At 41.0% G+C, this 11,023-nt stretch overlaps 1 protein-coding gene across 1 annotated transcript; it reads left to right on the top strand.

Annotated features, from left to right (window-relative positions):
* The first annotated feature begins 5,941 nt into the window (after nucleotides 1-5,941).
* On the top strand, nucleotides 5,942-9,958 carry tmem256 (transmembrane protein 256). The gene is made up of 4 exons (XM_042512536.1): nucleotides 5,942-6,052; nucleotides 7,094-7,131; nucleotides 7,861-7,941; nucleotides 9,387-9,958. Exons 1-4 carry the CDS (start codon nucleotides 5,971-5,973, stop codon nucleotides 9,528-9,530), a joined length of 345 nt encoding a protein of 114 aa, XP_042368470.1. The 5' UTR covers nucleotides 5,942-5,970; the 3' UTR covers nucleotides 9,531-9,958.
* The last annotated feature ends 1,065 nt before the right edge of the window (nucleotides 9,959-11,023 follow it).

Below are 11,023 nucleotides of genomic sequence, written 5' to 3'. Positions count from 1 at the left end.
TTCACCATGAGTCAGATCCACAGCTCCTCCACAACTCCACCCTCTGGCTCTTAAATTCCAAGATGGGGACTGTCAAAATGTCAAAATTGAGGCTTCAAAATGGGAGTCCACAAACCAATGGGTGGCGTTGTCTATTTCTGTTATTTTGTACAGTCTATGGATTAACGCAGTATAAAACTGTATCATGTAACATGACAATACAGTAGAGTTACACAGTGTTCCTCATAAAACTATGCAGAAGGATCACATAATACAAAAAACACATGACAAAAGTCAAAGGATGAGGGAGAAGTCAATTCAGTACCTATTTGGGATCTATTTAGGGTCTTCCTAGTTTTCCGAAAACAGCTGGGTACCGTAGTTTTTAGCAAAAATTCAACCAGGAGTAAATTTTACATTTGTTCGGCGTGATTCTCAGCATGATACACATGTTGTATACTTTTTAATATTTAACGCAGCAGCACTGTGTGTGTGTGGGACTGAGTCGAAATAAACCACAGTGTGTGTTCATGAGAAAGACGGGCACCCAGTGCAACAGTGTGGTTGATTGATGTGATTTTGGACAACAATGGAGCTTTAAATGCACAGAGGAATGAGATCTATTGGATTCGGCTCCGCAGCCAGTATTTTACCTTAAAGCCCGGGCTCATGTGATAACCAGGAGTGCTGGTACTGAAAGTGATTAAACAGAACTTGATTTGACACGAGAGTAAATGAAAGAGGTCATTTTGGATTCCATTATGTGCTCAGTGCAGGGGCAGAAAACGCATTTATTCCCTGCGATGAAACCGACTTTGCCTCGCTGCAACCGAGTTTCCCCAGCTAGGATACTTTTTTGGCCTAATTGCCGCCGGTGGCTAAATCCTACCCATTTGCATCGATCTCCTTTGAAGAGAGATGCAGATGAGCTTAACGAGTGAGCTAATTATGCTCGCTCGGTGTGGGGAGCCTGCTGTAACCGCAACTTTGTGTATGTGTGTGTGTGTGTGTGCATATTTGAAATTTTATGCTTGTGCATGCCTGAGTGTTTGTTTTTGTGTGTGCAAAAATGCCGGGGACAAACATCCTGACATTTAGAGGAAGAGTGACTTTGTTTGAATACCAGTCAGTGGATTAATATAAAGTCTGAATTTGCTTCGATTGCATTGTTCGAAGCTGCAGTATCAGAAACAACCTGCCACGCTTTCAACAAAAGAAGGAAATTGAGTTATTTTGAAGAAAACATCCACAAAAACAACATTTTTCTGTGTAGACATGAGAACGGAGACAAATACTATTGTGTGTGTGTGTGTGTGTGTGTGTGTGTGTGTGTACGTGTGTGTGTGTGTGTGTGTGTACCTGAGGCTGTTTTGGTTCAGTGTATGTGTGTGTGCCGCTCTGCCAGCCAGTGTAATGGCAATGACTGGTGTTGTCTCCCCCAGCACACAATAGCCTGGACGCCAAGACAAAATGTCACTCGACAGGCCTGTCTCTTCTGTCTCTCTCGGCCTCCCTTCCTCTCTCTCTACCCTCACTCTTTCCCCCCTTTGCTAAAAGGGATGTAATGACATGGACGAGTGACAGAGCCGGAGCATGAAAAGCTGTGACACCGGGGCACAATACGTACATTTGTGACTAAACATCTCAGAGACATGAAAGCGCCCTAACAGATAGATAATTGGCCGTGGCTGCTGCTCCTCAAAGCGAGCTGCAGACAGTGAGGGGCTGCATCCGTCAAAACACATCAAGGTTAATTGAGAATTTCAGAAATGTTGGGCTCTTTTTAAATGTATCAGGGGGAGGGAGCATGCCACCCAGCAGGCAGAGTTTTCAGCACACAAAGGATATCTCATTGCCTGCAGGATGGAGTGCTCCTGTTTTGGATTTTTGCCTCTCTTACCCAGCTGTATTTTCTCTCTGAGACTTAAGAAACTCAGAGTGTGACAGTGGAGAAGACGGAGGGCACTTGTGACATTTTGAACAGTATGACAGTCCATAATTGTACAAAACGTTATTCAGCTGTGCCGAAACAAGCACTTGAAGCTGATTGTGTTCAACATCTCACCTGTCACACCTCTTTTACTTCTGCAGTGCCGGCATGCTGTCCTCAATCACACAGCTGAGAAGCATGATGCCACTGCTGTTTAGTTATATGTAAAAATGCAAAAGCTGCATAAATAAGGGTCTTCTTAGCAGCCCTATGGTGAGATCTCTGTGTAAAAAAAAGGCTTGTGATGATCACTCACCAATGAAAATGTTGAGGGGAACTGCACTGCCAATAAGAAGATCCACCACCATCCAGAGTGTATATTCCTTTAAATAAAGACAAATATGAGGTCTTGCTGCTGTGTCCCGTCTGTCTTGTTACCTGTTAATGAAAAAAAAGCAGAATGTTCATTTTCATGCTGAGCGGACCGTCTGTTTCCACTTTATTTACCTTCCATTAAAATTCCCTCGCAGAACAATGATGCATCGCCACCAGATACACCTAACAACATGGCTAACAAGAATAGGAAATTGGATTTTCAAAACAACCCACGGCAGTACATTAAGTCGAGAGAAAAGTGAGATATCAGGTGTGCATGCTCTAGTTTTTAAAATGTGACAACACGAGGCAGTGAATGGCTTTCTATGTCATTGTTTCACCATGCCATTGTCACACAAAAAGGTTGCACCGGGATGAAATAAAACATTAGCTGTCATGTAAACGTGTAGGTTGCAAGACAAGCTACCGCCTCCCATTTGCAGGAAGTGCTCACTCAATTTTCTCGTTTTAAGCGAGCCGTGTTCACGAATGTTTCCTCGGACGGCGGCTCGATCAAGACAAGACAGGGGATACACATACATGCTCATGCTCAAACACGGTGAGATTTGGCGGAGAGTAAAGCAATCAACAGAGAAAAAGAGGAGAAGAGAGGAGAGAAGAGGCGAGCTGGCTGAAGTGAGATGGATGTTGGCTCTTGGAGGAACCTCACGGCGCGCGGCTGCTGGGACTTAGAGATAATTTGCCGCTTGTCTGTGAAAACAAGATGTAAAGCCATACTTCATTGTTGTCCTTGCTGTCCCATCTGTCACGGGCCAGAATGAAAATGACCTGTGTTTATGCGCGTGTGTGTGTGAGGGGATTTCGAGGGGATTCTGTGCACAGTAAGCCAGCACACAACCCAAATCGTGCCAAAAAGAAACTCACATCACAACACTGGCTGGCGAAAGGTTCAGTTCACAGTTGATGGTGAAGGCTTGTGACTCATACGGCTTACTTTTAATTAGCCACATGGTCATTAAGACGTGTTAATTGTATGCACTGTGTCAAAGTCAGCTAAGGACGAGGCTCGGCGGGAACTGTGGCTCTACAGTAATGCAGTGTGACCCTGTGTAATTTCAATATGATAATTGGTAGAAGTCCCCCCCCCGCCCCCTCACACACATCCCTCTATGGACGAACTTTGGCAGATCAGAAAGAAATACAGCACCCCCTTTTGGCGGCATCTCTGCAGGGATTAGTCCCCATCACCTCTGCTGGCAGCAAAACACATCAAACATTAGGCGTAATCCACTAAAGCAGAGAAATTCACCAGTGTTTCCCAAATTGCACTGATGGGCAAATTGCAAAGTGCTGCTCGCTAATGCACCCTCGGCACGGCTGGTCCAATCATTCAGTGTTATGTGGCAATTGGGTACATACGGTGATGCTGAAAAGAGGGCGGCATAAACCCCTTGCTAAAGCCAAGTAACCCCTCTGTGGGAAAAAATTAATTATTCATACAAAAACAGCACAATAGTATAATTCAGCCCTGCCATGAATAATGCAGATGTGAGGCTTTAAACAAAGCAGAGGTAAAAAATAAAAAATGTGTTTGATTTTCTTTTACATCTGCAAAATGGAGGCCAGTGAATAAAAGTGAGTTTGAGCTCTTGCTGTCCTCTGACAAAAATAGTTTAAAATAATAACAGGAAAAAAAATTACCCTGGTTGAACCGTTAATGAATATTAGGGACTGTACTTTATCAAAGTATCAAATAACATTTTACATTATTATTTAATATTTTTATCATTATTTTTAGACATATTTTACTCATTTAAATTTACGAAGTGGTGTGAAATTGAAGCATAATACATGTTTTCTTATTTTATATTCTCACTGATGCACATTTTAATTAAAAGAAAAAAAAAAATCTTTATTTCATTTTATAGTCTATATTTCTTTTTTTCAATTATTATTAAAATATTTCTTTTTTTCTACTTCTGTTATTCTCAATGCTTGGCATCAGAGCAACTGCACGAATCGTAAGCTGTGTCCCAATTCAGGGTGGATTCGAAGGCCGATTACGTCACAGTGCTGCGCGAAGGCTGTCCCCTTTGGTCCCAATTCGAAGGCTCCTTCTTACACAGCCCACAAATGCAGCCTTCTATTCATTCTTTTTGGAGGACACATCGCTACTATCCTTTGCGGCCTTCCATTTCCCAAGATTCCTTGCGCGCCCGCAATCTTAAAAAATAATTGTCATAATGGCGGCACAGAGCAGAGTCCGGAGCGTTGATTAATTGTGGGTTTTTACTCATTTGAAAATCAAACGCCAGATATGTTAAAGTTAGAGGGACATTAAAATCTCATTTCCTTCATAATACATGATAGTAATACTACCACGAAGCCACCTAGCATACTAGCTAGGAATCAAGAGCCAGTTCGGTGCTGAGCCCCACTGTGCTGCCCGAAACAGAGGAAGGCCCCGCCCACTGAGAAAGGCTCTACTGCCCGGAGATAAATCAGCTTCTGATGCGGTCTTCAGAGGTGCCTCCAAAGGAATCGCCTCCGTAGACCACGTAGGCTGCATCCTCCGAAGGATGAAGACCCTAAATTGGGACACAGCTATAGAGTGGTGAAGTAATGAGTCCTAAAACACGGAAGTCCATTAGCCGTTTAGCACTTCTGGTTCCCTCGCCTTAAAGTCTATGGGGTTTTTGAGTGGGTTTTCGGTAAAATGCCTTAAATAAGGTCTGTGGTTCACACAGGCGAAAGATATCTAGATGTTTTGTTATTTTTTACGAGAAAACATGCCTTTTGAACCTGTCCTTGAATGTTGCAGTTCGAAGTTTATTTAAAACAAATACAACACACGACCTTTAAAAGTTGAATATCCCTCCCTGAAGCCAAATCCCCCCAAAAAAGCCCTCTCCTGTGCTTGAAAAATACTTGAAATGACTTGTATTTGCACCCCCCTCTCACAAATAATGAACAGTCCCTTAGAGCTTTGAAAGTCATAACTTACCAGGCATTGCGGTATAAAACGCCTACACTCATATGTCCATAGCATTAGTACGAAGCCTAAAGCTATTACAACACTGTTTAAGTCTCATGTCACTGTCAAACCTCTTTGACAGAGTTATGAAATTTGCCCAGTGGCCTGAACATGGATGTATTATACTAAAATTGGCCTGACACTGTAGCATAGCGGTCGCCATTTTGGTTCAAATCTCCAAACAGATATCGGATGTGCCCGGCGGCCCGGAGCCCGTAATTCAAAGCAGTTTCGTCCCTCTGTAGTGCTGCTTTCAGGGACGCAGCGGAATGCCGAAATCAGGACAACATGTTGGGAAAAAAAAGATACGTGGGAGCCGAAATTGTGTGTAATGTAAACGTCGTTGCAAATTTAATTGTTTTCCTATTATATGAGGGCTTTTGACTCAACAGATAAATTAATGAGAAATGTTGGAGTTAAATAATCAATTAATGTTTACAAACGTCTGTGAGATAATTATATATTTTTAAATCCTACAGCTAAAGAGCATTTCCGTTCTTCCGCCATCGAAGCCACCGTTTTATTACATTGTATCATTTTGCCTTAGACTGTTTTGGTTATTAAAAGTAGCCTGCGTGGAACAGCCATATTCCTCAACCCCGGAGATAAGAAGCTAGGGTTTACAAAAAGACCATGAATGCAGCATCACCGTCACTTTTCCGCTTGTCGGATCCACGAGCAGCCTCAAAACATGACCGCTTCTGTCGTTGTCCGAAGGTTAGCAGCTCTGTCCGGGGCCTCTGCGGTGGGACTAGGAGCATACGGGGCTCACGGTAGGGACTCTACATTAGCTTATACTTCATAACATACTCACAAGCCTTTGCGTTAGACTGGATAGTAAAACAGTCAGAAAAACCTGTCATGTCAACGGTTTAGTGCCCCAGCCTCCGTTCTCAAAAATGCCAATTTAAGATTTTCTTCCATATCGACGCAGCTACAAATCTTACAAAGAACAAATATCTCCTGCTAATGTGTAATGGGCTAATACTTAATTCGGCATACAAACCAGACATAAAGCAGCATGTAATTTCCGTAAAATAAACAATTGTAGAATCAAGGTGACCGCCTCCTCAGTGTGTCATCATGGTAGAAGGCTTATCTAACGAGTCAGTGGGTCAATGGCAAACGTGCAGTCAGTCATGGAAGTTGGTGTTTCCTGGATGGAGCAAAACGCTGTTGTTTCTCGTGATTTATGACATGCGTTCATGAGGCAGTAGGCTGGCACATGGAAGGGCTACGCTAGACTGTAAGGGACTGTTCATTATTTGTGAGAGGCGAGGGGGTGGTTCAAAACGGGGGAGGCTCTTCAAATAGTTTTTAAGTAATAGGTTTCAAGTAAGATTTGGCTCAGGGGAGGGACATTTAACTTTAAATATTCATATTTTGTATTTATATTAACCCTAAAATCCACAAATTTCCAAAAACGCAACACTTATCACAGCCAGAAACTGATAGTTATTTATGGTGAAGGGTGGGCCATGCATTTGCTCTCAGTCACCCAGGGAGAAAAACATTTGTATGGTTATTAAAAGAAAGAGAGGAAAAAAAAGCAAATGCTCTGATAAATAAAGTACAGTCCCTAATATCTACCCTACTATGACTTACAACAAGAGAGGATGCACTATGACCACTGTTGTCACCACTACCATTATTCACAAGCATTGATACAAAGCTTCATGGCATGATAAGGTTCATGATTCCCATTAAAATGAGCAAAATAGTGTGTGGAAAACTGAAGGAAACATTATTCATGAAAGTAGCATTACATCACGTAGTAATTTATGTAATTTCCTCTTCCATATTTCTTGTTTCAGGTTTCAAAAACAAAGACCCTGATGACTACCAGGTCGTGGTACGTACATAGTATTGTGATAGCAAATTGTGATATTAAAGGGATAGTCCAGTTTTTTTGTTGTTTTCTTTAAGCATGGTTCTCTGAGGTATTTATCAAGAGTCAATGTATTACATATAACAAATGTCAGTTAACATGCCCCCAATGTCAAGAAGCAGGCTGGAGTCCAACAACAATGTACTGCAGTGGATGGGGGCCAGCAACAAAATGCATTTTAGTCACCTAAAAAAAGTCCCACTTTTTTTTAAAAAAATGTATATTAGTTCAAGTGTATGCTATATTTGGAATATTTTTACAGCTTTACCTTATTGTCCGACAGTGATTTCCAACTGGAAAATGAAGGAGTTTTAGTGCTCTCTTCAAAGCCAAACTCCATTATGAAAAACAACCATTTTAGAGTCACTGTAACCAGGTTGTTTTTTTTATTCATGTGCCTGTGAGATCTTTTCAATCTTCCAATGTTGATCTGAAAACTTTCTTAATGCCAAAAGACAGGAAACATCTTAAAACATCCCTTTAAGAATAGACAGCCTCAATTTTTCAGTCTTATTTAATACACTGTTCCTTGTGCGATGAAAGGACTGATGTAATAGGTGCATGATGGGAGCCCATTCCCCTTTTACAACAATTGCTAAACTGTCTTGTAGTCCATTTCTGCTATACAGTAAAAGTCCTCGTCGAGCTTTTCCGGGCAGAATTTTTCTGATCACTCTGTCTCTGCCTCTCCAGCTCTTTGAAACTGCCAACAAGTACCATTTCTACCACAGCCTGGCCCTGCTGGGTGCTGCTCACTCTGGCAAACCCGCTGTGGTGAGTATGGAAGCCTAATACCGACTCTTAGGGCTGGATGCACTTGAGTGTCCCTTAAAATTGAACTAATGTGTTAGTGTCATTCTGCCAATACTTATATGTCCCCACTGAGAAAAGCAGTCTTCCTTTAGGCCATAATTACAAACCTGTGGCAAACAGCTGGCAGTAGAGCAGTGAAATTGTTGTGTATTTTGGCTTTATAGCATTATGAGTAATACAACTCCCAACATATGCCAACCCTGGCAAATATTTGCAGTGTAAATGGTTTTTAAGGATTCATTAACCACAAAATATCTGATTGAAAATCAACAAGCTGAATGAAAAGGAGATGCATGCCAGATCAGGTGGGATGGATGTGGAGGCCAATCCAATCAATCTCTTGGATGTCACATCTAGTTGGAGCTTTCAGAGATTTGACTCCAGGCTCAGTCAGTGTTTCCTGTGGGATGTTCACCCCAAAATCAAAAGGCTTTTTCCAAGGGATCAACTGATATTGGTTTTTCAGGGCCGATACCGATTATAAGTAGTTAATGAGACCGATAACCGATATTTGTAACAGACATGCATTTATAATACAAAATCAAATCTATTTGTCAATATTTAGAATTTGGAATATAACAAACTCCAACACAAAACTTTGTTAAAATGCCTTTAGCAAATGTTTAATCAAAACTAAAACGTTCAACATCATATACGGCAAGTTCCCAGCAGGGCATGTTTGTATCACAGAGGGAGTGTGATGCCCTGGTGAAGACTATATGTAGGCGTCAAGCCCATTTATCAAAGCCTTTTTAACTTTTGCACAACAGTGTGCCTTGGGAATTTTTGACTTAGCGACAAAAGAAATAACAAGTCTAACCTTCTTTCCCCTTCTTTAGTCATTTTTGTCCTCGAATGTAAAAAACACCTTTTTTTAAAACCTACACATGTGAAACTTTTTTTAAAATAATTATTCAGTGTTGTTTGAGTCATTTGAGCCTTTGCTGTCTTTTGTCTTGTGGCTTTGAACAGAGAATGTGACATCTTTTAAAAAAAGTTACCTAGCTCTGCTGTGAAGACTGGTAGCAGCTATTCTCCGGTGATTTCCTGCTGGGAGTACGCCTGCAGTTTCCAGGGGGTGTGTGCAAAGATCACAGAGTAGCTTTGCTAATTAAAAAAAAAAGGAATAATGATCTGATTAGAAATAAAAGATTACATATCAACATGTTTTCATTAAGGAGCAAAATCAGTTCACAGATAGGATAGGATAGGATTTTGGCCTTGGCTGCTATTATATTTGAACAGGCTGAATCACCCTTCCTCAACACTTTGTCATTTGCAACTGTTAACCGTTATGTGACCGGTTGCCAGCTGTAGTTTCCGGTCTTCAGTCTGAAATTTTTTGGTACCCTGACTGATTTAAAAAAAAGTATTACAAATGTTTCTTGCGTGTCTTCTCTATACAGGCTGGTACCCTCCTCATAGCAGGCATGGGGATGTTCTGTGGCTCCCTCTACCACCAGGCCCTGACAGGGGACCCAGGTCTACGCAAGGTGGCTCCCATGGGGGGTGTAGCTATGATCGTTGGCTGGCTGGCCATGATCTTCTGAACTGTAAGAGTTTGCATCCCCTCCACAGGGCCGCCGTGTGACACTAAACTGTCAAACCGCTAATGGATGAACTGCAAAGCTCATGAGAGTTGGCTGAAAGGTTAAATGTGCTGAGTTATGTCACCCATCTAACCGCTCCCCGTCCAGGGTTGTGGGTGTCAGCGGGAGATAAGGTCACAACAGGATTATCACTTTTCTACCATTTCTGTCAGTTTCTGACTGGTGCCCTCTGACTGCTGTGTTTGAGTTCAAATGGATGAGTAAACAAATACATGATGTCATTTAGTTTGTCAACTGAACAATTTGTTGCCCTAACATTTTATTTCCACCTACTTCAGTATAGCAAATCGAGTGAAAATTTTAAAAAAAGGAATGTAAAAGGGAATGTGAAGGGTCTAAAAATGAAATAAATAGTTTTCTTAAATCTTTGGGTTGCCTACTTTTTCCAAATGGATGATTTTTATAGCTTTTCAAGTGGGTGGCAAGTACGGTATGCAACTCAAGTTCTGTACTCACTCAAGTACAATTTTGAAGCACTTTACCTAATTTATGCTACTTAATCCATGTCCTTTGCAAACCAATACATTTATTTGACAGTTATTTGCAGATTAAAGGAAGAGTTCACCCAAAGTCAAAAATACGCATTTTCACTCTTACCTGTAGTGCTATTTATCAACGTAGATTGTTTTGGTATGAGTTTTGGTGTTAGAGATATCCGCTGTAGAGATGTCTGACTTCTCTCCAATATAATAGAACTAGATGGCACTTGGCTTGTGGTGCTCAAAATGCCAAAAAACACACATTTGAAAATCATGACCCGGTTTCTCAACATAATCCACAGACCTTGTTGTGAGCAGTTTCATGTAATAGGTATTTTATTTCTACTGAACTACACCCACCAACCACATCACTGCACAAAAGGAAAAATCTGTTTTGCAATTTTGGTTCAACTGTCCCTTTAGCATTTTAGACAAATCGTGTAACCAGTTTATAAAATATGGTTGATTTTTATATATTTAACTGCCTAATAATGCAAAATGCAGCTAAAACTGACCATCTATAACATCAATGCTACTTACATGTTACGGCATCGATAGTTTTAATCGTCAGCATGTTAGCAAAGCTGTTTGGACCCCTTTTTTTTTAATTTGACTGATGTTAGCAATTAGCAAAAAGCTTTATGTTGTGGTGTTACTAAGTTCTTTTACTACTGTCTTTCACCATTAATTGGACTGTTTAGGTGTTATAATTCTTCAATAATATAGATTTGCAGTACGTTCTATCTATTTTTGACAAGTGACCAATCTGTGTATTATTGTTTGTTTGAATTCCCATTGCAGTTACCATATGTGGACAATAGAATATCTGTACTATGCATACAGACTTCCTCTAGTGCTATTTTGGGTGCATGCGCCTGTATCAAAGCATGGATTTACAACTGTCATAATACCAAAATGCAAACCGATTCCAATTGACTAACACCAATGCCAGCT

The sequence above is a fragment of the Plectropomus leopardus genome, chromosome 23, assembly GCF_008729295.1.
Source record: "Plectropomus leopardus isolate mb chromosome 23, YSFRI_Pleo_2.0, whole genome shotgun sequence".
Classification (NCBI taxonomy): domain Eukaryota; kingdom Metazoa; phylum Chordata; class Actinopteri; order Perciformes; family Serranidae; genus Plectropomus; species Plectropomus leopardus.
This window is presented reverse-complemented; position numbering and strand designations above follow the sequence as displayed.